The sequence below is a fragment of the Lonchura striata genome, chromosome 1, assembly GCF_050655825.1.
Source record: "Lonchura striata isolate lonStrDom1 chromosome 1, ASM5065582v1, whole genome shotgun sequence".
Lineage (NCBI taxonomy): Eukaryota > Metazoa > Chordata > Aves > Passeriformes > Estrildidae > Lonchura > Lonchura striata.
Genome location: NC_140703.1, coordinates 19,335,950 through 19,358,383, shown reverse-complemented (window position 1 = coordinate 19,358,383; position 22,434 = coordinate 19,335,950). Strand labels below are relative to the sequence as shown.

General features: G+C 44.5%; 1 protein-coding gene and 1 long non-coding RNA gene across 7 annotated transcripts in view; one reads left to right on the top strand and one right to left on the bottom strand.

Annotated features, from left to right (window-relative positions):
* Positions 1-1,463: 1,463 nt before the first annotated feature.
* LOC116184018 (uncharacterized) lies at positions 1,464-3,955 on the bottom strand. Its single transcript, XR_013339443.2, has 2 exons — positions 3,817-3,955; positions 1,464-1,648 (listed from the first exon to the last, which is right to left on the bottom strand). It is a non-coding gene; the product is annotated as an uncharacterized LOC116184018 (long non-coding RNA).
* The window catches only part of FCHSD2 (FCH and double SH3 domains 2), a 121,455-nt gene continuing 102,854 nt past the window's right edge, over positions 3,834-22,434 (top strand). For 4 of the 6 annotated variants that reach the window (XM_021550115.4, XM_085590634.1, XM_021550114.4 and 1 more), the window contains exons 1-2: positions 3,834-3,966; positions 6,164-6,261. In XM_021550115.4, coding sequence (XP_021405790.2) covers positions 3,946-3,966; positions 6,164-6,261 — 119 coding nt within the window. In that variant the 5' untranslated portion in view covers positions 3,834-3,945. Of the gene's footprint in view, positions 3,967-4,501; positions 4,814-6,163; positions 6,262-22,434 lie in introns of those variants that run through there. The other 2 variants (XM_085590651.1, XM_085590645.1) reach the window with 2 other exon arrangements.

Sequence of the window (22,434 nt, the reverse complement as noted above, 5' to 3'; positions counted from 1 at the left end):
ATTTATGAGTCTATGTGCATGTCTCTCTCAATCATTATATCCACTAAGCTTTTTATTACTTATATATTCATTTAAATATAAAATAAATTCTTATACATTCATATATATCCACACACAATACAAAATAAATATTCCTATACAAGAGAGCTGGGGAGGGACATTGGACAAGGGAGGGAGGGACAGGATAAGGGGGAATGGCTTTCCACTGACAGAGGAAATAGATGGGATATTGGGAAGGAATTCTTGGCTATGAGGGTGGTGAGGCCCTGGCACAGGGTGCCCAGAGAAATTGTGGATCCCTGGAAGTGTCCAAGGCTGGGTTGGACATTGGGGCTTGGAGCAGCCTGGGGTAATGGAAGGTGTCCCTACCCACTGCAGGGATGGAATGAGATTTTTTTTTTTTAAGGATGTTCCAACTAAGCCATTCTGGGATTCTATGACATTCCTAACCATTCATATTAGCTACAATTAAATATCATACATTTAACATAAAAAGCTGATTTCTCCAGAGGAAGCTGCTGTGCTGCAGGAGAGACCCCTCCATGGTCTCTACTGGTGAGCAAACCCTTCTGCCAGGGGTGTTCCTGCCAGCCCTGTGGGCAAAATCCACGGCTGGAGAAGTGGCTGTGCCAAGGCTCTGGCAGCGGAGCTGCCTCGCGCGTTAATCACGGGCCCAGCGCGGGTTCCAGCTTGCCAGATTCCACTCGGAAGCACGTCCTGGCAGCTGAGAACCCTCCAACACATCGTGGGTTTGTGCTTGAAAAGGTTTAAACCCCTGCAGGGATTAAATTCAGATGTGAAGAATGAACAGGCCTGACGGGACAGCGCAGCAGCTGCTTGGGAGCTGGGATCCAACAAGTTGCCTTTGCCTGAGGATGGGAATCAAGGGAACTCTGCTTCCTAAAGGTCCTCTCCAAATTTTGCTTTTATGGCTAAATTCTTCTTTATTTTCCTTTTATTTTTATTCTGGATGAGGGAATAAGCTGCTGTTTTCAGCTGTGGGTTGTCACCATCAGCTGGAATTTGGCTTTTGGGGTTTCCAGCCTTGATGCCTCATCTCTGTTGGGGTTCCCTGAGAGGTGTGTATTGCTCTGGGGCTGTATTCTGCACCCTCCTTCATATAAAATGAAATGAAATGAAATGAAATAGAATGAAATAAAAAGAAATGAAATTAAACAGAATTAAATTAAATGAAACAAGATAAAATAAAGGTCAATAAAATATAAAATAATAAGTGGTCCAGTGGAAGGTGTTTCTGGCCATGGCATGGGATGGAACTGGATGATCCATAAGAGTCCTTTCCAACCCAAACCATTCTGGAATTCCATGAGACTCAACTGCCTTCAGGTCCTGCATTCTGAAAGGAGAAATCAAGGGATAAGGGCTCAGCCTAAGCTGGATTCCATTTATGCTGTGAAAACAAGTATTTTGATAAAATATACAACACTTAGACACTTACACTATTGACTTTTTGATAATCTTTATTTCACATCCTTGTTTTCCCCTATTATCAGCACTATTATTAAGATGTGAAAGAGCCATGGGCAGCTACAAGAGGCAGCTCCATCAGGATTTATCATCCCAGATGTAAAATCCTCCAGGATTCATGCTGAACCTGCAGCACTCCATGAGTCAGGCTTCAGGGAATCTGTGGTCAAACAGATAAAACATAATTATTCATGGAAGAATACAAGCAAATAGTGGAAAAACAACTGCTCATAAGGGAGGATGATACATCTGCGTGTAGGCCCGGTACCTAAAGTAATTCTCAGTCCAGCATGCAGAAGTCTAGGCATGATTTTTTAAAAGCCTGGGCTAATGGAAGGTGTCCTTGCCCATGGCAGGGGGGTGGAACTGGATGGGCTTTAAGGTCCCTTTCAGCCCAAACTATTTCATGATTCCATGAAGGGCTGCATACACAGATCCCATCCCCTTGCAGCCCTAAAAAGGAGATGAAATATTTTTTCACAGCATCTGCTGCTGCACCAGGTCTCAGCAACCATTTCAAGTTTCCCGCGGAGAAAGCATTAAGGACTAATTAGCAGCACTAAATAAACTAATAGCTGGAGGGAGAAGCAGAATTCAAGTTGCATTTTAGTTTTAAAGGTGGTTAAAGCATCTTTAAAGGCAAGGGGTCATTTTCTGGGAGCTGGAGCAAAGCAGCTCATCAATAATGAAGGAGTTGGTGATGGAGCTGCGGCACGCTGGAGCACTTGGGAAAATACAATTATGGGAATTGCCTGACGCTCTGCAAACTGCCCCAGAATTTGCTTAAGAGAAACAGCCAAATGCATGTTAATATTTCAAAGATTTCGTAGCAGCAGAACTAATAAGCAATGGCCAGGAATTTCAGTGCTGCAGAGGGGGGTTAAAACCCAAAAGTACTTCTGATCAGGGGTGTTTAATTCACGCCCAGTGAAACATGACAGAGCTGGGAGCGTCACTTCTGCCTCCTGGGCTCTCTGCATCTGCAATGCTGAAGAGTTCAGCTTTGTTTTATTTTATTTTCCTCTGCTTAAAACCAACCCTGTGCAAAAGCTCGTGTCTGGGTGCTCTGCTTCCCAGAGTGCTGCCCTTGGGATGCACCCGGATCTGGGATTCTCCATCAAGGGATTCTCCAGCTGCTGTCAGGGGGTGATGCTCCCTCATGTGCTTCAGCTCAAGTCCAGCCCTTGCTGCCCAGCTTTGTTAGAGCAGCCTGGAAAGTGCTGGGGAGAAGGGGATGGCTGCTTTGTGCCAGGGAGAACCCCAGATTTCCACCAGCTGTGTCCTACACACCAATCCCGGTGTGTGGATCCTGCACTGGATAGTGCTTTGGAGGGCATTGCACCCTTCTGGGAACCTCCTTGTACCCCTGAGCACCCCAACAGCATCCAGACCACTCCCTGTGCACCCCCCTTCACTGCCCCATGCACAGCCTGCACCCTCCCTGTGCAAACACCCTCACCTTTGTGCAGCCCTTGTGCAAACCCCAAACCCTTCGTGTGCCCCCCTGTGCAAACCCCAAACCCTTCGTGTGCACCCCTGTGCAAACCCCAAACCCTTCGTGTGCCTCCTTCTGCTAAACCCCAAACCCTTCGTGTGCCCCCTTGTCCACCCCCTACACAGCCCCGCACCCTCACTGTGCCCCACCATGCACCCCGTACATACCTCCACTGTGCACACCACGCACACCCCGCAGCCCCCGCACACACCCCCTTGTGCACACCCCACTGTGCACACCACGCACACCCCGCAGCCCCCGCACACACCCCCTTGTGCACACCCCACTGTGCACACACGCACACCCCGCAGCCCCCGCACACACCCCCTTGTGCACACCCCAAGCCCCCATCGCGTCCCCACGGCGCCCCCTCCCCTCAGGCCGCCGCCCCCGTGGCGCCCCCCCGCGGCCGCTGCGCGCGCCGGGGGCGTTCCCGCCCCGCCCCTGGCCATGGCGGCCGCCGGGGGCTGTGCAGGCCCCGGGGCGGCCGCTGGGGGGCGCGCGCGGCCGCCGCGCGCCTCTCGCTGCGTCGGGTTTGGTTTGGGTTGGTTTTTGGTTTTGTTTTCTTTTTTTGTTGTTGTTGTTTTCTTTTTTTCCCTTTCTTTCTTTCTTTCTTTTTTTTTTTTTCCTCTTTCCTTCCTCCTTTTATTTCTCCGCCACCACATCTTTTCCCGAAGTCTCTCCCCGCTCTCCCTCCGTCGCCTCCTTCCCCTCGCCGCTCCCCAGCGCCGGGACGCGGCTCCGCTGTCCGCAAGGAAGAGGCGGCCTCCCCCCGCCGTCCCTCCCCGCCTCCCTCCCTTCCCTCCCCGCTCCTCCCGCCAACCGGGACTCGCCCCGAACCGGGAGGGAGACGGTCGCTCCCCGCTCCTCCTCCTGCTGCTGCTCCTCCTCCTGCAGCGGGGGCCGCATCCTGCTGCCGGGGGGAGGGAATTGATGTGGATGCCCAGCGCAGCACCAGCACCATGCAGCCGCCGCCGAGGAAGGTGAGACCCCCGCCCGGCGCAGGGGGCTGTTTGCGGAGGGGCCGGGGCGGCCGAGCGGTGGTTGCGGCGTGGGGCGGGGTGCTTTGGGCTGCGGGGGGATTCGGGGGTCCGAGGCCGCGGGGAGGGGGCGCAGGGTGGGCTGTGCGGCGGGGGAGGCTGCGGGAAGCTTCGGAGAGGGAGCGAGAGTGTTGGGAAGGGAGCGGGGGGCTCGGCGGAGAGCTGGGGGCCGGGGGGCTTTGGCGAGGGTGGCCGTGCAAGGTGGGTCGTGGGGGGATGTCGGGGGGCGCTGGGGACCGGGCACGGAGGGGCGGGATGGGTTGGGAGCGAGCTGCGGAGGTAGGACAGGGCAGGGATGGGGACGCGCCGGTGAGGATGGAGGTGCAGGGGGGCTTGGGGACCCCCCTCTGCAGAAGGGAGACGGAGGGCAGGGAGGGGTGAGCGGCTGCGGAGGGCTCGGCTGCACGGGGGCGTGGAGGTCGTGCTGCCTGCGGGGTGCTCCCACGGGAATTTTGGGGGCTCCCGCGGTGCGTCGGTGCCAGCAACGAGGGGTTGGTTGTCTTGGGGAAGGAGGTCACGTCTGGAGTTGATCCAGGGACGCAGCCTGTCCCGGCGTGTGCCAGGAGCACACAGGAGCAGGGGCAGGCGGAATTGTGCAGCATTTCCACGCGCGTTCCCACGTGCGATGGGGAACAACATGCCGATGCTCCGGGGAGGCTCTTCGGTGACCCTGCGGTCCCTGGCAATGTGGGCTGCTGCCCGGCGGGGGGACTGGTGCGGGAGCGGAGGCAAGCGGGAATGGAAATTTGGGATAGAGGATGTGCCCGCTGTGCCTTGTCTGGCTGGGCAGGTTGGTATCTGGGAGACCTGAGCTGCCTTGAGTTGCTCCGGGGTGATTTTTGGGCATGTTCTGGGGGTTGCGCGGGATGTGGGGCTGCAGGGAGAAGGCAGAGCTGCAGAGGATGGAGAGGCTGCTGCTGTGCGGGCAGGGGTTCCGTGGGGCTGAGACCTGTGCCTGTTCCATGTCCGCGGTCCTGCCCGCTTGGGGATGCTCTGGCTGTGATGGTTGCAGCCCCGTGGAGATTTTCGGTGGGATTTCTCTGTGGGGACAGTTCTGCTCCTGGCAAAGCCCTGCAACAGTGACCAGGAGAGGAGGGAACATGAACAGGATTCCCTTGTCATGCCCAGAGCTCCCCAGTAGCCCTGGCAGGCAGCTGCAATGAAGGTCTCTCATTCCTGCTTCTCAGCCTCTTATTTTAGGAGCAGACTCTGATTTTGTCAAACAAAACCAATTTCATTTCAATTATTTCAATTTTAGTTTATTTATTTTACATGTTTGTCGTTCTTTGCCTGTACTATTTCATTTGAGATTATTTCCATTACCTGGTTTGTGTCGTGTGGATTTATTTATTTTGAGTTGGGCTTTTTTTTAATACACAGATAAAACCAAAAATGCTGAAAGTTCACATTAAAAATAGGCATTTTTTTCTGCTTAAAGTCAGAGACATACATGTGATTTATTTTTCTGGTGTCATGTGAAAAATTTGTCTTTATGTGATGTTGTCATTAAAGGGTGCTTGTTGCTGAGGCATGGTTTTCAGAGTTAAAATAGAGAAGCTGATGAGATTCAGGATTTCTTTTTTTTTTGCCTGGCTAGTGAAGAAGAGTGAGATGGGTGCCCTCTTCCTCTGTGAATTTCTCATCCCTCTGCAGTAATGGTTTGGCACTTCTATCCTCATAAATTCATAATGTCTTCAGAGATATTTGTGGTCATTTTTTAGGCCGATATGTGGATTCCCTGTGATCACTAGAGGGCTTAAATATCAAGACCTCTTGTTTAATAAAAAACAAGAACAAAACAATTCCAAGGTTACCTTCCAAAACCAAATCCTAATACCTGTGCCATTGGTGCTCCTTGCCAGTTACCAAGCAGGTTCCCAAAGTATTGGAATTTTGGATGATCCCAAAGTATTGGAATTTTGATCACAAGGCTCAAAGGAAAACTACAGCAGTACTAAAAATGTAAAGCCAGCCTTCTGAAGCCTTTCCCAGTTTGTTTGTTTGTTTTCTTATTGAAATGTGACTTAAACTACAGGAAATGTAAGTGATCCTTGGGCTTGTTTGTTTCTTTTCTTGTTGAAATGTGACTGGAACTGCAGAAAATATAAGTGGTCCTTGAATTTGTTTGGTTTTTTTGTAGGTAAAAGTTACACAAGAGCTGAAAAACGTTCAGGTTGAGCAGATGACAAAACTTCAGGCCAAGCATCAGGCAGAATGTGACCTACTGGAAGATATCAGGTAAGGCTACAGAAAATGTTACCAAAATTCCTTTAAGGTCCAGTTTTTGGAAGAACATTTGAGTTACAAAATTCAGGAACTGACGATGGAATTTCCTCTTTGGATTTCCTGCTTTTAGGCTGTTAAAGTTTTGACACAGCTGGAAATTATAACTGGAGCTAACACAATGCAAACCCTTTTTTTTTTCTTTTCTTCAATGGGGGAAATGTTAAAAGAAACTCACAAACAACAATCCAGAAAGCATTGGTCTTTTCAGCAATATTTATTTATATAATATACTGAGACTTTGATTTACCAGTTGTAAAAGGCTGCTAAAATTACTAAAATATTTTAAAGCCACTGATAATTTATGTCTCTCTAGAGATAGCTTTGAAAATCACTTTCAAGCAGATTGCATTTTTTACCAGAAAGTTACAAGAAGATATTTGCATTTATAATTTAAAACTCTGAATGGGTTCAAAACAATAGAGAAAATCCACACAACATCAGTTGTGGGGGTTTTATTATTTCTTTTACCTAATATGATTTGATTCTCCTGAAATTAAAGGTTTGCTTTTAACAAAATATGGTGGGAGTCGGTATCTGGCATTATATGGAGGATTAATCATTCAATTTCCTGTAAAATATTCAGCACAAGTTCATTGCTGCCCTGCTCTTTTTGGCAGTGGGTAGTCCACATGTTAATTATTTAAATGAGATTTCCTGCTTGATGCTTGCGTATTAAATGCAAGTGTTTGGCTTTGACAGATGCAGTTCTGTTTGTCTCACTATCAGCGTCCTCCATAAATCAGAATGTCAAGGCTGGAGCCTTTTCTCCCCCTTGTGTTTTTGGGTGTTGAAACACTTTTTTTCCTATGGGAAAGATCACAGCATTCACTTCCTCAGATTAAGATTATTCTGGGGAGTGTGTAACATGCAAATGCTGAGTAATAAGTAACAGATTGATCCAAGGAATTTTCCTCCCTTAGATGGAAACTTATTTTTAGACCATCTAGGCTGGCTACTGCTGCTCTAGCCCAGGTTTTGTTAGCACTTGCTATTTTTCAGGAGCTTGTGATCACTTCAGTCTGTATTCTGCTGTAAGATGTTGTAAGCCTGTGGATACAAACCCAGGAAAACATGAAAATGCCATCTTAAAATATCTTCCTTTAGTGTAATTTAATTTCTGCAGTTAATTAAATTTCTGAATTTTAATGCTGGGGATTAGGAAGCCAGGTTAATATGTTTAATTCACTCCCGTGGTCACTGAGTGTGTTCAGTGCTCTGGTTGCAGAATTGCTGCGTGGATTTACAGATGAAACATTCTTTCAGTGTGGGGTGGTGAGATGGGGTGTGACAGCTCAGTGGTGTCAGTGACTTGTTCAAATATCAGAGAAGAGAATCAGAACCAGGGAATTTGGGGTTAATTTGCTGAACAGTCCCTGGTCTTGGTGTGTGATGCATAGGCCTTTGGATTGGGAAGGGGGAAAGCATGGTGTTGGTCAGGGTGTGATGCTCCTGGGGGAATTGTGTCAACCTCACCCCAATATCCCCTGTCATTTATGGCTGGATTCAGGATATGCAGCCACTGTGGTTCTGGAGTGTTCCAGAAAGCTGGAAGCACACACAGGATCTTTTTGTCTCTGGAAGGAAGGTTTGTTTTTATAGAAAGCACCCTGCTGTTATCCCAAAGTGTGGAATTTGAGCAGAGTGCCATTTGTTTATCAAGAACTGAGTCTGGGTCTTTTGGTAGCATTTTGGAAGCTTCTGGGCACTGCAGGAGCACAAATTTGTACTCAAAATTCCAGAAACTGAATCAGGGCTTGCAAACCAGTGATTAAAAATGCATGTTTGAAAAAGTTACTTTATTGTGAATAATTGCTTCGTTTGTTGGCACATAAATGCAAGCATTCAAATCACATTTTTTGTATCGCTTCAGTTGGGTTTTATGTGCAACTAAAGAGAAGTGATAGGAAGAAAAGATCAGAAAGTTCTCCAGCAGAATACATGTATTGTCTGGTGTATTAGCAGATGATTTTTGGCAGCCTACCAGCCCATAAAGCATGCTTGCAGTACCAGCAGCTTTGATATCTTTATGCAAAACTGGGGATTCTTGGTCAGGGTTGAGGTATTTGTGTGTAACTACCCCTGTTTTTTTGGATGGCTTTTGACACTATATAAAATTTTAGTATTTATTTAAAAAATAACCAAATGTCCATTTTAGTCTTAACAAACTGTTGTTCCTTTGTGGAAGCTCAGTACCACTAAGGCTGAAATCTCTTTGACAAGACTCTAATTTAAAGAATGTGTTTGAAATGTGTTAGCAAACAGATTCAAAAATACATTTTTGTTTTTATAATTTCTGTTTGGCTCTTTGTGTTACATTTCTTCATGCTCAGTGACTGGGGAATTTGGGGAACAAGTGATACAAGTGATTCAGGGTGCTTTTAGGGTCTTTTGGCTTACTTTTAGGCATGACGTGTTTATCTTCTATAGCTCACTAAAGCTATCTCATGCTTTCATGTGGGATATCTGTGTTGGCATTACCATAAAAAAGGTTGTCTTTCTGCCACTGGGATGGAGAAAAAGGTTTTTTTCCTTGACAGGTAGATGTAGGTTTTGTTGCTGTGATCCAGAAATCCGTCAACATTTATGGCAAGGGGTCCCTCACTCCATCCACATTGGCTGCTTTTAGGCAGTGAGTTAATTATTATTTTGCTGGGCTATGAATGGCTGAAATTATCAGGGGTGTTAGCAACATTCATGTATTTTTATATTGGTTTTGAGATTGCCTTATTTGACTGATGGTGGTAAGTAAGTCACAGCCAGGGTCTGCAAATGCCCTTGATTTGCTGGGACAGAGAGATGTTTTACTTTTGTATGTGTACCAGTGCCTGCAGAATTGTAAAGAACTCTGTATGATTCACATTTTAATTCAACTTGGCATTTCTGTGAGGTATTTATGTGCTACAGACTTTATAAACTCATTAAGTGATAATTGCTTTACATTAAACATTGGGTCATGCTTTTTCAAAGGCTTGGAGTCTGCTTTTCCAAGGCACTTGTTATGCCTTTTCAGGTTTTACTGAGGTATCCTAAAATGTCCTTTTTAAAACTTCTTCACATTTGTGTTTTCCTATAGAGAATGAAGTTGTGTTTATGTGTCTGTTTCAACTTTAGTCTGGACTAAAGACCTGGAGCCAGGCCTGCTAGCCCAACTAATTCTGCTGCAACACAGGGTGGGCGAGCTCTGTGGATCAGGGAGCTCACCCACCTGAAATCAAACCTTCCCTGGCTTTTCCCCCAGATTTTTGATAAATCCAGTCCCTGGTCTGGTGTGGCAGGGGAAGGAGGAGGAATGATGAGTACCTGAGGGAGGAGAGGGAAAGCAAACCTGCTCAACAGCAGCCCAGGTTCACACGGGTTTAAAGTCACTATATAAGCCCAGCCTGATGCCCCTGTAGGATGCACAGCTGCTGCTTTGTGAGTTACAGCTCTGGAAAATTCACCTCATTTAAGTCTTAACTCGTTCTGGCTGTCTGGATGTGTTGATCTACGTTGCTTCATCCTTTTAAGTCATTTGAAATGAGATGTAAAGATTGCCTGATTTCTGGCTGAGACGGAGTAACAATACAGTCCTTTCATTTGTTGGCTCCTGAATTTAATTTTTTCAGGTTTGTTTTTTTTTTTTTTTTTTTTTTTCATTCATAGCTTAAAAGGAATTGCCAAAAAGACAGGCTCACAATCTACTTGTGCAACTGATAGAGATGTGAATCTATGTACAAATACTTCCTTCTGTTTGCTTCCCTCTTCTGTCCTTGTGGTTTCTGCCTCCTGACAGAAAACACCTCCTTGTTCTGTTTGATAAAGCTGCATTTCTCTGTGTTACTCACCTTTATTCTGCTGCTGCCTTGCCTTTGTGGGGTGTTCTTGTGGGTCCCTTCCAGCTCAGAATATTCTGTGACTGTGATTTCTATCTTCCACCCTCTCCTCCAAAGCTCTGCCTTCTAACGATTCCTTCTTACTTCCAATTTGTCAACTCTTTTTTTGTTTTCCTCTCAGGTGCTTCATCTCCTCCCTTTCTTTATCCAGTTCTGACCTTGTGAATTTTAATTAGTTCTCTATTCCTGAGATTTGTTCCTATTTAACGTGCAGCAGAGCCACTGAAGATGTGTTAAGCCAAGTGGGGAGATCTTGTGGCTCTTCCTTACCAATGTGAGCCCTTCCTGTGTTGGATGCTGTTGCTGGGCTGTCCCTCCTGCAGGTTGTGAGGGAAGAAGCAATTCCAGGGCAGGATTTGTGTTTCTGTGCCCAGGATGAGGACAGAGAACTCCTTCGATGCCTCAGCCTGTCGTAACAAGCCAGAGCGAGCAGCACAGATATTTAAAAAAAGAAAGTAAAAGTATGAATGGATTTACATCTGTAGCCAGCCAGTTCCTGCTCATTTGAACATGTCATTTTCTGTGCTCAGTTGTGCTCCGTGGAAGCTTTTGCTGCTGGATACTCTTTTTGCTGTTGGATACACTTTGTACTCCCCGGTGGAATTTGTGCTCCTGGAATCAGGCTGGCTGTGTTGGCAGGTTCCTGATAAGGTTTATGGCAGCTGGGGCTGAGTCTGGAGGAGAGACCAGCAGCAGTTCCAGTTTTAAATACAGCAAATCTACACCATCCCTTAAAAGATTCTGTGTTAGGCAAGAGCCTTGTGGAGCTGTGCAAGGAGGAGCAGATGGAGAAAAAAGCTGTAAAATAATATGTATTTACATGTGTGTGTAGCCATATGTATTAGAATCCCATAAGAGATTCTGAATAATTTTGAGACATCTCTGCTTTTCCTGCCCCCGTGCACAGTGGTGGTGAGGAGTTAACCTTTCTTCCTGTTCTGTCTGGTCTCCAGCTGCAGGGAATGCAATTCATTTGGATATTCCTGAACCTGCGCTCCAGAGCATGTTTGCCTCTGGCTAGTGGGTATCTGATAAAGCCCCTTTTTAAAAAATTCATCTATCCATGAGCAGGTCCATCTCTTTTTTTCCCTTATCCTTCTGAGCAATGTGTCCTTCCTTTTTCCCTCAAGGTCATTCCCTGCATTCAGCAGATGCAAGTCTTGCCTCTGATGTTTGGGGCTTTATTTCAGTCAGAGCAGAGTGATTTGCTGTGCTCACAGGTTCTGAAATCTGCAACATGCCAAAGTGGAAAGCAGCAGAAAAATCAGAAAAATTCCCCAAAACCATGTGCAAAATGTTATTTTTTTTCCAGGTTTGACTCACTTGAGGCTTTCCTTTGTGTGACTGGAATATTTATTTCTTTTAAACTTCCAATTTTCTTATGAGCTGATGACATTTCTTTCCTCCTGATCTGTCTCACCACTAGTGATTATTGACTTTATTTTGTACTTTCAATTTTTTTCCCAGGCTCTGCTAATTAGTTGAGGACACATAATTCTTTGCTGTAACACTAAATAAGCAGAAATTTCAGAGTTTTTGAGAAAAGTTGGTGCAGTTACTTCTGAATAATATTCCATATAAAGATACCACAGAATCTGTGGTCTGGGCACGTTACCTATAATTAGGCAGGGCTTTAATGAGATGCTCACATTCTTGACGGAATTAAAATCTGGTGGTGTTTTGACTGGAACTGTTTGAGGGAAGCTTGGAATGTACTTTAAAAAAAGCTGTTGCCTACTGGGTGTGGAAATCCAAGTTATGAGCAAAAAAAGAAGAGTTTTAGTATAAACATGGCCACAGTGTAATGATTCAGGCCTGTCTTGGCACAGTGGAATTGAGAAATGGACCACATTCCTTCTTTTTTTTTTTCCATCCCTGACAGACAAAAATTAATGGATCCCTTGTTTTAGTATTTCTGGGTACCTTTCAACTGGTAGAAGTAAAATAATCTAAGAATTTTTTGTTTGCTTTTTTATAGCAGAACAGTGTAAAAAAAGCCCAACAAACCATTTCTCACATCAGAATGAAAATTCTTTTTTTCCCCGTTTTTTTTCTCTGAGGTTTGCATTTGAATGAGCTTTTTTTTCTTAAAGTACTTCCAACACACACTCTGGATGTCTGATTTTTAAGGACTTTCAGGAGACACTGGGCTTGTTCTGTTAAGATGTGGCTTTAGTGTGAGTTTGTCTTCCAAGACATAACAAGAGGATTTGGATTCTGAGTACAACAACTCCTTGCCAAAAGTTGCATTTTCACTTTTGACTCCTGCCCCATTTTTTAAGAACGAACTCTTTGGTTTTGCAGAAAGTCGTGTGGGTTTGATTTTTTTTTTTTCCCCTGAATTTTATCTGACCATGGCTTTTCCTGGACCTAACTCTTGTTTTTCACCACGATGTTACTTGGCAGAGCTCTGGGAAACCAGCAGCTGCCATGAAATCTTGTAAAGTTGCCTTAGGTACAGATTTTTATGGGGACAATTGCAATGTGTATTAAAACATATGGCACAGGGTGATTGTAAAGTAATAACAATTTATTCTTTTGATCCACTTGTTCAAACTCAAGGTGCTCCTTGGGTTTTCTTTCTTCTCCATCACATCACTTCCATGGTGAACACTTTTCCCTCAAGGCTTTTCACCCCAGCTCTTATGGAAACCCCTGTGTAACGGGAGTTGAAGGCATTGGGGACATCCCACAAAGGTCAGTATGAGCTCTGTTGGAGAGAGGAAGAGCATTCTTCCCATTCCAGGCACAATCAGCATGGCCTGGCCTGATTTCCTGTGCTGGTATGTTGTCCCAGAGTCATGGAATATCCCAATGGAATGGGCGCATCAGGATCATCCAGTCCAACTCCTGGCCTTGCACAAACACCCCCAAATCCCCGCTGTGCCTGAGAGCATTGTCCAAAGGCTTCCTGAAGTCAGGCTTGGTGCTGTCACCATTCCCATGGGAGCCTGCTCAGTGCCTGACCACCCTGTGCAGGAAGAGCCTTTCCCAGTACCCAGCCTCAACCTTTTGTTCTGTTTAGTTTGGTGCCAAAATTATTCTGCAGGTTTTGCTGCCTTTGCCAGTATCCCATGAGGAGTCCTCAGAAACGTACCTTGTCAATTCCAGCATCCTGAAAAAACCATGGGAATGGGATTACCACATCCTATACCATGCAAATATTCCTTGTAGGGGAGGCAGAAGTAAAAAGAGAGGTTGTGGGTTTGTTTTGTTGGGTTTTTTTTCTCTGAAAAGGGCCGAAGTTCCATGGTTATCTTGGCTGCAGAGAACTTGGTGTCTTTACTTTTCATTCCCAGCTGGTCCTTGAGATCAGCCTCTCCTGCTCCCAGTGAACTTTTGACCCAACTAATATCTTATCTTATGCATGGTGAATTTGGTTTTCTGATGAATATGCATCTGATTTTTAAACTTTTTTTTTTTGCTTCGTAAAATCATTGACCTTGTTTAATCATCTTGATTGCTTTTTGCATATGAAAGCACACAGAAAAGATGTTCTGCATTTATACTTTTAAAAACTGGCAGTTGAAAAAAGGCTAAAACCTTATCAAACCCAAGCTGCTCTGGTCAAATGTTTGCAGTATAATCTGGTTTATAATGGCTCAATGTGGTGCTTTTTTGATGGTTTTTTATAGTAGGTTTTAAAATTTTAATAACATTTTTCCTAAATGCACGGTAGGAATATATTAAGCTGGGGGCTTGTTATTGCCTTTAGGATTGTGCGTGTTGGGTTGTGTTTATTTATGGAGTAATGCAATATTTCCAATTAAAACTTGAGGAAAGAGAGGGAAAGTATGGAATTAATGGTTGTAAGTCTTGGGTTGTATTATTTAGGAAGCAAATGGAACATTTCCAATTGAAACTTGAGGAAAGAGAGTAACTACAAAAATAATCTATTGAAATCTAGCTTTTTTTTTTCTGTGTGCTACTGTAAGCATGGAGATTCTATTCTCATAATTTAAAATTATTCCTAACCTTCGGAGCCGTTCCTTCTGAGAGCCTTTGGAGTTATTTTAGGTGTTCCTTTCTTTGTGCCACTGTGAGAACAGTTTGGGCCAATCCCCAGTGGCTCTGAGAATGTTGTTCACACACTCCTCTCTCCTCCTGTGCCGGCTCCACCAAACATCCTTTTAATGAGACAGACAAAACACACTGGTGTCTAATTTTATGAGCAGAGCTCAGCCATGCAGAAGACTTTGGAAGATTTATGGTGGTAAAGCCACTCACTTTAGTTATTTCTAGCCAGATGCAAGCCAGCGTTAGTGAGGAAAATGTTGGCACTTACTGCCATGTTTAAATACATACAATCCTGAGCGTAAATAAGATTTTTCGAGAGGGCTCTGCTGTGTTCTGTTTGCATTTTTGAAGGAGAGAAAAAAAAAAAAAAAAGGGAGGAGGCAAAAAAAACTGAGTAAGCCACAATTTTTCTTGAGGGTATGATACTCCGAGATGAGCTCAGATCAGAAGTGCCTTTAAAGATCTTTGACTATAAGAATGAACCATAGATTTATGGAATGGTTTTGGGTGGGAGAGAGATGTTAAAACTCATCCATTCTACCCCCTGCCTTGGGCAGGGACACCTTCCACTATCCCAGCTTGCTCCAAGCCCTGTCCAGCCTGGCCTTGGACACTTCCAGGGATACAGGGGCAGCCAGTTGCACTGAGCACCCTGTGCCAGAGCCTCACCACCCTCACAGGGAGGAATTCCCTCCAATATCCCATTTAATCTTTCCCTCTCAATGACCCCGTCCTTCTGTTGTGTCCACTGCACTGCTCAGCTTAGCGTTGTCTGCAAACTGGAAATTTGAGAAATGACTTAACTGTGTAAAAGGTGGAATTACTTTGTCTTATTTCAGGGTTTGAGAGTGAGATGAGGGGCTGAATTTCGTGAAAAATGAAGTAAAATTGACCCCAATTTTTCAGTCTTTCATCAGGGAGTAAAATAGTTGTAATCTCTTGACATAATTGGGAATTTCTGACTTGAAACATTGCCATGTGTTGGCTGCTGAATTTCGGTTAATGTTTGACCTGAAAAGCATCCTAAGGCCAGGCAGAGGCAGAAAAGACAGTCTAGATTGCCTTGGGAATGAAAAAGAATATTCAGAAAAGCAGCAATATGCAGTGTTATGGTGTGTGAATTTCTTGCAGCTGCTTTTCATAGTCCCGGTGTGTTCCCAGCCTGGTTTTAGCCTGCCTTATCTCTAAATGTACTTTGCCATTTTCAGCTGTGTTGCCACTGGTGAGAAAGGGAGTAAGTGGCAGTGGCTTCCCATGTTATTTTAATGTGCTTGTTGTTTATGAAGCTTTCTTTCATGTTAATTGATTTTGTGTGATTGTTTCTAATTATCTGAGCTGGCTGAGTAAGAGGACAAGTACATATCACTGCCTAGTAACACCTAATTAAGAAAGAGGTCCTGCTTTTGAATTTCCTCTTTGTCTTCTCATTCTTCCTCTGTTCTTCTCAACTCTGTTGAGCCAGAGTTGTGTGAAGAGAGACAGGACAGGGAAGGACTGGAGAGGATCCTGGAGGGGCTGCAGGGATGATGAGGGGTAGGAGCACCTCACTTCTGGTAAAGGGCTGAGGGAACTGGGCTGTTCAGCCTGGAGAACAGACAGCTGAGAGAGGATCTTATCAGTACATACAAGTGTTTTCAGACCAGGTGCCAAGGGGATGGGGCCAGGCTCCAGTGACAGGACAAGGGGCAACGGGCACAAACTGGAATGCAGAAGTTCCCCTTGAATATGAGGAAAAAAACTGCTGTGGGGTGACAGAGCACATGGAGGAGGCTGCTCAGGGAGGTTCTGCAATCTCCTTCCCTGTGCTTATTCAAAACTGCCCTGGTGAACCTGCTTTGGCATGGGGTTTGGACTGGGGTGTCTCCAGAGGTCACTTCCATTCCATGCTTGTGTGTTTTGGTGAGATTAAGAGAGGATCATCACAAGGGTAGGGTTTTGTTTGACAAGATTCACAGCAAAGCACAAATATTTGAATTTCAGTAACTTGATTGAACCAACTCCTGTGGCATTGGTTTAAGGTGGTAAACTTAAGATACTTCAATGTACCAACAATACCAGGATGCTGTTTAAAAGTAGATTTGCCTGCAGGGCACACCTCAAAAAACTGTCTCATCCAACCCTACAAGGCAAAGGGAGCCTGGATGAAGTTGACCTCACATTTATATCTTGAAAACCTCCACAACAGGGACTCTATGCATCTCCTGGGAGATTGTTCCAGAGGGTAATGCCCTCTTTCTAAAATGTGGGAATCTGGGAGCAAAAGATTCAAGGCTCATGATTTGGTTTTCTGTGGATTTCTGAGCAATCTCATCTTTTCTTTGCAGTTAATATCAGTTCTCTGTAGTATTAGCAAACATTAGTATTTTTGGAGTACTTGTACAACTAATGTCTTTGAGATTGTTAGTAGGAGTTGCAGCTATCCCACATTTCCCACCCAGTAAGAGAAAAGAGATGAGAGAAAAATAATTCCTGCAGTTGCAGTAAGACTGGTTTGTACCTCCTTCTTAGCTCTTCTCTGTGTGTTTCAAATCAAAGCAAAAGCTCAGAATTGTAACAGTGTGGGAGGTGTTGAGTCTCTCGAATCACTATAAATAGTGGCAGACTTGGGAGGACTTGGGAAATCTTGGAAAGTGCACTAGTTCTCTTTGGGAATCTCTTTTTTTTTTTTTTTCTTCCCTGTGATGTACAGGATACCAGAGGAGCATCTGCCTAAAAGCTTCTGATTTGGCAGAATGTATGCAGAGCTTGAATGATGTGCATTATGTTCAAATAGGTTAAACATGCAAACAAACTTTTTCTAGACGTTGTTTGTCCATATTTGTATTAATTGATGTGAAAGCAGATTGTAGTTAATTGCTATGAGCTAATCAGCTGCGTAGAAAACAAAGAAGGCCCTATATTCTAGCTTTTCTAAGCATTTGGAGCTTAGGCTTTTCTGCTGAGGAGGTGAAGGTAATCTTTGTGATTACAGGAGTTTTTCATTTGGAAATATGCAGAATTTTGATTATAGTATCCAAAGAGTGGTTGAAGTCGGTGTTGCAGTCTGCCTGTTGGTGAAAAGTGGCTGAACTTGATCCCTAATGCCTGAGGAGCTGAATCTTCTGTCTGTTGGGCATTTGGTCCTCAAGAAATAGTTTTTAAAACGTGTATAAAGACTTTAGAGAATGATCAAAGTGTCACTGATGAAAATGTCCTTTAATTCTCTGTCTACACGTGCTTTCCTGTGCGCTCCCTCTTCTTTTGGTAAGAGTCTGCTCTCTTCCTCTCCATCCCAACAAAGAGCAGTGCAAGGAGGAGCAAAGGCACATTTCTTTTTTCTTTTCCCTGAAACCAAGCGTGGCTGTGTTGTCATTCCCGATTTCCTGGGGAGACTTGCCCTTGTGACTTGCGTGTCACGCAGCCAAGGTTCGCTGTTCCTGCGGGGCTCCGCAGGAATGCGGCCGCGCAGCGCTCTTTGTTCCTGGCTTTGGGATCGTGTTTGGAACACCCTGGGCCCGGCTTATGAAGTGCCTCGAGCTTTGATCTGCCCTGAGAAGTTCCTTTGAGTTGGTGGGGGTGCTTTGATGTTCTCTGCTCGCTGGCTGCCAGGTCCTTCTGGTGGAGGTGCAGTGCAGAGCTGTTGTCCAGTTAAGAACCAAGACCTCATCTCTCCAAGCATCCAAACACTTCTTTACTCTCATGGAGTAAATGGATCTCTCTGCTGGAGGAGTTTGAGGAGTTTGCCTGTTGTAGTTGTGATTTTTTTTTCTTTTTGTTCTAAATTTAGCAGGTTAGCTCGATACTGTGCTAGAGAAGGGCTGGGCTCTTTTGTTGACACAGCTCAGTGGATGTTTGAAATGCCTTTTGCCTTCTCTGCACCCAGCTGTGCTGCTGAACTGGCAGTATGGGAAAGGCTGGGAGAATGGGGATTGTTCAGCCTGGAAAGAGAAGCTTCAGGGTGACCTAGTTGCCACTTCCAGGACTTGAAATGAACCCATAAAAATGATGGAGAGGGACTTGAGACAAGGGCATGGAATGCCAGGATAAGGGGCATGACTTCTGGCTGCTAAAGAGAAGGGGTAGTTGGGTTTTGGGAGGCAAATTCTTCCCTGGGAGGGTGGGGAGGACCTGACACAGGTTCCCAGAGCAGCTGTGGCTGCCCCTGAATCCCTGGAAGTGTCCAAGGCCAGGTTGGACAGGGCTTGGAGCAAGCACTGCCCAAGCTGGGGCAGTGGGAGGTGTCCCTGCTCATGGCAGGGGGTGGCACTAATGATTTTTCAAGTCCCCTCCTTCCCAAACCATGCTGGGAGTCTGTGATTCTGTGACAAACTTTTATTAACAGCCCTGTTCTGGTTTTACTGGAGCTCAGGAAAAGTGGTTTTAACTGCATTATACTCCTGTATGCGTTTGGACCAGGCGGTGATGTTGCAGTTAGTAAGCAAGATCAATATTCTTGTCAGTGGCAAGAAGACAGGATGACTTAACCCATTTCAGATATCTTTCCAGATATTTTTTTGGTTGGCAATAGACTGAAATTTCTCCTTTTGGGAAAAAGCTTATAAGGAATATTTGTGTTCAAGGAATGACTGGACATGACACTCGGTGGTGACAAGGTAGTGATCAGTCAAAACTTGGGCTCAATAATCTCAGAGATCTTCTCCAGCCTAAATGATTCTAACATATATCTACAGATGGATTTTAGAAATTGTGCCACATGTTTTCAGTGAGCTGTTATATTTTACTGACTTAAAAATAACAGTACATCTACTGTACTCTTCTAAAACAGGGTGATTGTGCTTTGAGGAAAAAACCCATTATAGTAATTATTACTACCTGTAGAATCCATTAAAATACAGAATTTGACTTATGTCAGTGTTAGTGACAATGAAACCTTGTGAAGGGCATCATTTAAAATTGAAATGCTCATATTAAGACTGTAGGAAAAGAAGGGAGACAAGTCTTTGTAATAAACCTGGGTGGCATTGTCAAGATGCCTAAAATGTGACAGATGAGTAAAATAAGAATTCCAAGGCGGTTGTTGCCTGCTACAAAACCTTTTGCAGATCCAGGATGAAATAAAAAGCATGAATGATGAAATGTGTCTTGGCTTCTTGCTGTTAAGCAAATGGGGATCAAAGAAACTCCTCATATTCCCGTTTTTTAAAGGCTCCTGGTAGACAGTCTGAATTATAACATCCTAGGTTGTTTTTTTTTTTTTTTTCTGAAAGGGAAATGCCTTGGATATGATGAATCAGGTTTGGGGAAGCTATAGAAAAGTAACCTTGTATTTGTCTAAATTGTGTCTCTCCCTAATGTTTGCTTAGTTTCCCGTTTTAAAACAAAAACTAATTAGTGATCATTTTAAATACACTTAACCTCTGAAACCAATCCTTTATTTGTTGTGAATGTTAATGCTATAAAGAGGGCATGCTTTTATTTTGAAAAGGGTGAATTAAATGCTCACACAGCAGCTTTCTGGCAGTTCTTTTTTGTTTTCTTTTTTTATTCTACTGAAGGAAAAACTATTGTTTTAGCATTGTTTTGTGTCTGGGTGTCATGTTCCTCTGATCACATGCTGGTCTGCTAATACTTCTCTGAGACAAATTGCTGAAAACATTGGCTACGTTTGAGGTTGCAAGAATTCTCTATATATAGTGGCAGAATTGATTTTTTTGGCTCTGTTGCTAGTGGCAACTCATCCTAATCCCAAACTGTACAGTAATGTGATTTATGGGGAGTACATTGCTTGCTAGTGAATGCTGTCTGGAATTTTTGTCTCTGTGCATTGCTACAGGGGCACTGTTCAGGCATGAAGTAAAGATATTTCATGGTTTATCATAGGTTGTGTGCATTATAACATTTAAAATTATTAATAAATTCATAGCTCACAAATGCATTTGGGAAAAAAAACCTGCTTTGTTGTTTTTGATAGCTTTATAGAGAAGAAATTTCTCATTTATTGGGAGTTTGTGCTGATAAAAATCACAACTATCTCCTGTTTAAGGCCCAATTTTTGTGCGTACTTTCACACCAAGCGTTTTGCATATGTGTTAATTTGTTTTGTTTAAATAACATACATTTTCCTGAACATCAAAAAGCTTCAGTTAAAAACGTTGCCAAGATTATATGTTATAATATGTTCTATATGTTGTAAAGAGCACATAAAATTGGCCTGTGCCAGTTTGGGGTTGACCTCTAAATGTCCTGCTAAAAATTGTGACTTTATAGCACATTGTGTGGGGAAGTTTCAGGTTGGAGATGCATCTTTTAAACTACTGTGAGTACTGTAAGCAATGCTCTCTTGAAAATCCAAATGGGCTTTTTAGGAAGGGACATTTTGTAACAGCAGAAAATCATTCATGGCTGGTCATGATGATCATCAAGGTCTTTTCCCACCTGAACTATTCTGTGTGTGAGAACTTGTGAAGATGTTCAGTTAGACTTTCTGGCTTTTGTTTTTCAAAGCAGGAGCTCATTTATCTGCTGTCTGTGGGCATGGAAGGCAGAGTTATTACTCCTTTGAGTTGAACAGTAGTGCCTGCAGGTACTTGAGGGGATGGCAGGAGGATGACCCAGGTACTGAAAACTGTGTGTGAAAACTGGAGTAAAAACAATTGTAGGTGGATGCATGCTGGCAGGGCAGGCAGGAAACTGCTTTTGTCACAAAGATATTATGCCCAACTTTGATTCCTTGATTATATAGCTGGCTGTATCCTGACACATTGAAATATTGGTTGAAATATTTCCAGCTTTAATACCTCTGTTTACACTCAGGAGAATTTTCCTTACGTGGACTTTTATCTTAGTTGAGGATAAGATACATTAAAATATTGATTGAAATATTTTCAGCTTTAATACCTCTGTTTACACTCAGGAGAATTTTCCTTTCGTGGACTTTTATTTTAGTTGAGGATAAGTGGAGATTTAAAGGGTAAGCATTTCAAAGGACAAATGGTAGCAAAGCTGTCACAGCTGATTAGTTTTAGGTGTGAGATGAGCAGGCTTCTAATTGCAGGGCAGAGATAGAGAATCGAGTGCAGTTGTGAGTTACTGTAAATCCTCTGTGTAGCAGAAGGATGGAGCAGGGCTCCTCAGGGTGGTAAAATGTTCTGTAGTAGCTGAATCAACAAGAGAGTACTTTGTGCTTGGCTGTAAAAGGGATGGGGTGGATATTGTAGCTGCTGTTTGCTTGGGAGGAACTGCTAGAAAATCATGAGCTGCTTTGTAGAAAGGAATTTGTAGAGGAGAGAAGAGCTCTGCTGTGGCACAGGATGTTTGAACTGCCAGTTACTCCCTTTCTGCAGGAATTTATGAAGCTCTGTTTGGAAGAGCTATTTTAAGCCTAAAGAGGAGACAGTACAGAGTATGTACATTAAAGTCAAGTTTTAAAAAAGGCCACTTCTTCATTTCTTTTGTGTTTGCCAGAGAACTGGAGCAGTGCACTGAGGTAAGCAGAAAGTGAGGGCTGCCAGCAAGCTGCAGGAAGGAGAGCTGAATTCCTTGACTCAGCAAGCAGAGAGTTTCCTGATGTTACAAATATTTGTGCTTCCTGAGTTGTAAAGATGCCCTTCACACATCTGCTGAGATCAGGCAGACCTCAAGTGGATCCACAAGCAGGAAATGTCACTGGCTTCTCGTGCTGGGTCAGAGAACTTCTTTGTGGGCAAAAATTTAGGCTGTGGGTGACCTCGCCAGGGTGGTTTTGAGTTTGTTCTGCTGCCTCGTGTGCTTTCACAGCTGGTGGGACCTCGGCCTGCCCAGCAAGGTTCTTGTTAAAAATCTTGGCCTGGAGGCCACATTTGCACTGAGTTGGGATGTTTGTGGTGTGAGAACTCCATGTTGGCCGTACTTGTCGTGGGAGGGGAGGCTAGTGTTTGGAATCCTGTCCAGACTGGCGGTGCCTTGGGCTTCTGTGGCCACAAATTGCCTTCAGGACTTGGAGATGCAGTGTCATGAGGGCAGGATTCAGGGAGGACGTGGAGATGCAGTGACATGAGGGCAGGATTCAGGGAGGACGTGGAGATGCAGTGACATGAGGGCAGGATTCAGGGAGGACGTGGAGATGCAGTGACATGAGGGCAGGATTCAGGGAGGACGTGGAGATGCAGTGTCATGAGGGCAGCTCTCCTTCACACAGCTGGTGGGCAGAGTCCTGGGAAGCAGCCAGGAGTGATGGGTTCAGCTTGGTTTTCCTAAGCAGGACTTGCAGAGAGCTAAGGAGCAGCCCAACCCTTTGTGAGGAAGGTCAGGAGTTTCA